General features: G+C 48.0%; 2 protein-coding genes across 2 annotated transcripts; both read left to right on the top strand.

The window, feature by feature from the left end:
- Positions 1-200: 200 nt before the first annotated feature.
- Positions 201-730, top strand: LOC108561766 (keratin-associated protein 9-1-like; the record flags this gene model as incomplete). Its single annotated transcript, XM_017919820.1, has 2 exons — positions 201-610; positions 662-730. Coding segments are annotated over 2 exons (479 nt in total), but the record flags the coding sequence as incomplete, so codon positions are not given.
- LOC108561765 (keratin-associated protein 4-9-like) lies at positions 731-1,798 on the top strand. The gene is made up of 4 exons (XM_017919819.1): positions 731-1,161; positions 1,223-1,421; positions 1,524-1,653; positions 1,731-1,798. The coding sequence occupies exons 1-4, from the start codon at positions 731-733 to the stop codon at positions 1,796-1,798; spliced, it is 828 nt and encodes a 275-aa protein (XP_017775308.1).
- The last annotated feature ends 336 nt before the right edge of the window (positions 1,799-2,134 follow it).

Below are 2,134 nucleotides of genomic sequence, written 5' to 3'. Positions count from 1 at the left end.
GTATTTAAAACTTTAATCTAATTTAAATACTTTCAAATTGCAAAAGACAGAAGTTTGTCTATTTGTTGAGAGAATATGAATTGTATTATAAAACACACATTTCCTATTTATCTTAACTATGCATAGAATATATAACAATATCGAAGAGAGGCCTGAAAATATCATAGTTTAACCATATTCTCTTCAACCAAATTCGTTAGTTAAGTGTAGAAAGCTTTTGGACGCCTGCTCCGTGAACACCCACTGCGGAGAGCTGTACTGCACCGCTTGTTACGCGGCCGTCTGCAATCCTTGTTGCCAGCCGGATCTGTGCCCCATTCCCTGCGGACCGGAGCCCTGCTGCAAGAGGCCGAAGAAGAGGCGCTGCTGCAAAAAATCTCGGTGCAGTCCTTGCAGATCCTGCAGTCCACCGAGCTGCTGTCGTGCCGTCCTCTGCGATCCTTGCTGCGATCCCTGCTGCAGACCGTTACCCTGCAAGCCCTGTTGCGATCCCTGCTGCGCCTGCTGCTGCAAATGCCCGCCGGTCTGCTGCAAGCCGCCGACGGAGAACTACTCGCTGAGGCCGACGCCAAAGTTACTTGGATCCTCTAAGAAGGACAATCCTTGCTTGGTAACTCACTCAATTTTACTCAATTCTCATATATTGAATTTTGTATGATAGAACGACGCTGAACCTCCGACCGCAATTTGGAGGTGCAACCATTGCGGCGGCTGCAAGGATTGCTGCTAGATGTGCGACACGAACAGCAGGCTTCCAGCGTGCTGTACGCAATTGACGGGATCCGCGTGTGCGGCGCCAACTCCAAGGGAGACGAACAACTATTACAGCAGAAACCACATCAAGGACAGCAACGACGACTGCAAGGGATCGTGCTACTGTCCAGAAGGTTGCTGCTGCCCGCACAAGGGCATGAACGGTCGCTACGCGTCTCCGACATCCTGCGACCCCTGCGCCATCATGGACTGCTGCTGCACCTCCAGCTGCGGTGGCGGCTGCTGCTGCCGTTCCTGCAAACCTTCATGTTGCTCGCCTTCCCCCAAATGTTGCACTCCTCCGAAATGCTGCTCGCCTCCGAGGTGCTGCTCGCCACCTTCGCCGAGCTGCTGTCCCGAACCCTGTTGCGATCCCTGCTGCGGCCCCTACACTCCACCCTGCCGAAAGTGATTAATTCAGATGATGTTTGTTATTATTGGTTACGTTAATTGTTTCTGGAATGATCAGACCCATCTGCTATCCTCCGGTGGACCCATGCGACGACACCTGTCCCAGCGAGAGGATCTGCTACTACCCCTGCCCACAGCCCTGCCAACCCAAGTACTGCACGTGCGGTTCTCCCAATCCTTGCGACTGCGATCTGAACGCGAAAAAGAGACAGGCCATCAGCGAGATGGCGCCTTGCTGCAGACGATGCGGACGAAAGGTTAAATAATATTCTTAGATTAATCACAATTATTTCAACTATACCATCTTACATAAAGTTGACTTTAAAAATCTGGTATTAACAAAAAATACTTTTATTAAGGTTTACGCAGCTGAGAAGATCATGGCTTCAGGAGGTGCCTTCCACAGTTCGTGTTTCTCCTGCTACTGCTGCCATAAACCTCTAGAGGTGACCAACATGTACGAAAATCAAGGGGAAATTTACTGCAAACGTAAATATTTTCATCAATTATCCATCAATAATTGCATAATTCTTTGTGCAAACTAAATCGATTGGGTTTTGTTTCAGAATGTTATGCAAAGTACTTTGGTGTGCAAGGTTACGGCTACGGAAGCACCCTGCTCTCATCCATTTAATCGAATCATAATCCTCCGCCTCCTTCGCACGCAAACGTTTCATCGGTTCTCTCTCTCTCTTATCGGATGATGATGATGATAATCGTTATTATAATGGAAAATTGCAGATTTTCACTTGTTGTTTTTTTTTTGCTGTTTCCTCTAATAATTTTTTTTTTGCAGTAGAAAAATGGTATGTGTGTGTGTTGGCTCCCCTTTCCTAAGGCCCGACGGGTCAGTTTTAGCACCCTTGTCAAAATATCAAAAGTGAAAAATCGCGGCCGTCAGTAGCAGCAGGCTCAGCGCCCTCATCCCCTTTTTCCCTTATTCCTCCTGCAGCACAAACACACCGGATAC

The sequence above is a fragment of the Nicrophorus vespilloides genome, unplaced genomic scaffold (assembly GCF_001412225.1).
Source record: "Nicrophorus vespilloides isolate i.1.1-1 unplaced genomic scaffold, Nicve_v1.0, whole genome shotgun sequence".
Taxonomy (NCBI): Eukaryota; Metazoa; Arthropoda; class Insecta; order Coleoptera; family Silphidae; genus Nicrophorus; species Nicrophorus vespilloides.
The sequence above is the reverse complement of the archived record's forward strand: the minus strand, read 5'-3'. Positions and strand labels throughout refer to the sequence as shown.

Bases quoted from the DNA above. Each gene is read 5' to 3' on its own strand.
- LOC108561765 (XM_017919819.1), top strand. From the start codon at position 731: ATGTGCGACACGAACAGCAGGCTTCCAGCGTGCTGTACGCAATTGACG. The intron at 1,162-1,222 runs GTGATTAATTCA...TGGAATGATCAG, and splicing joins TACACTCCACCCTGCCGAAA to ACCCATCTGCTATCCTCCGG. The intron at 1,654-1,730 runs GTAAATATTTTC...GTTTTGTTTCAG, and splicing joins AGGGGAAATTTACTGCAAAC to AATGTTATGCAAAGTACTTT.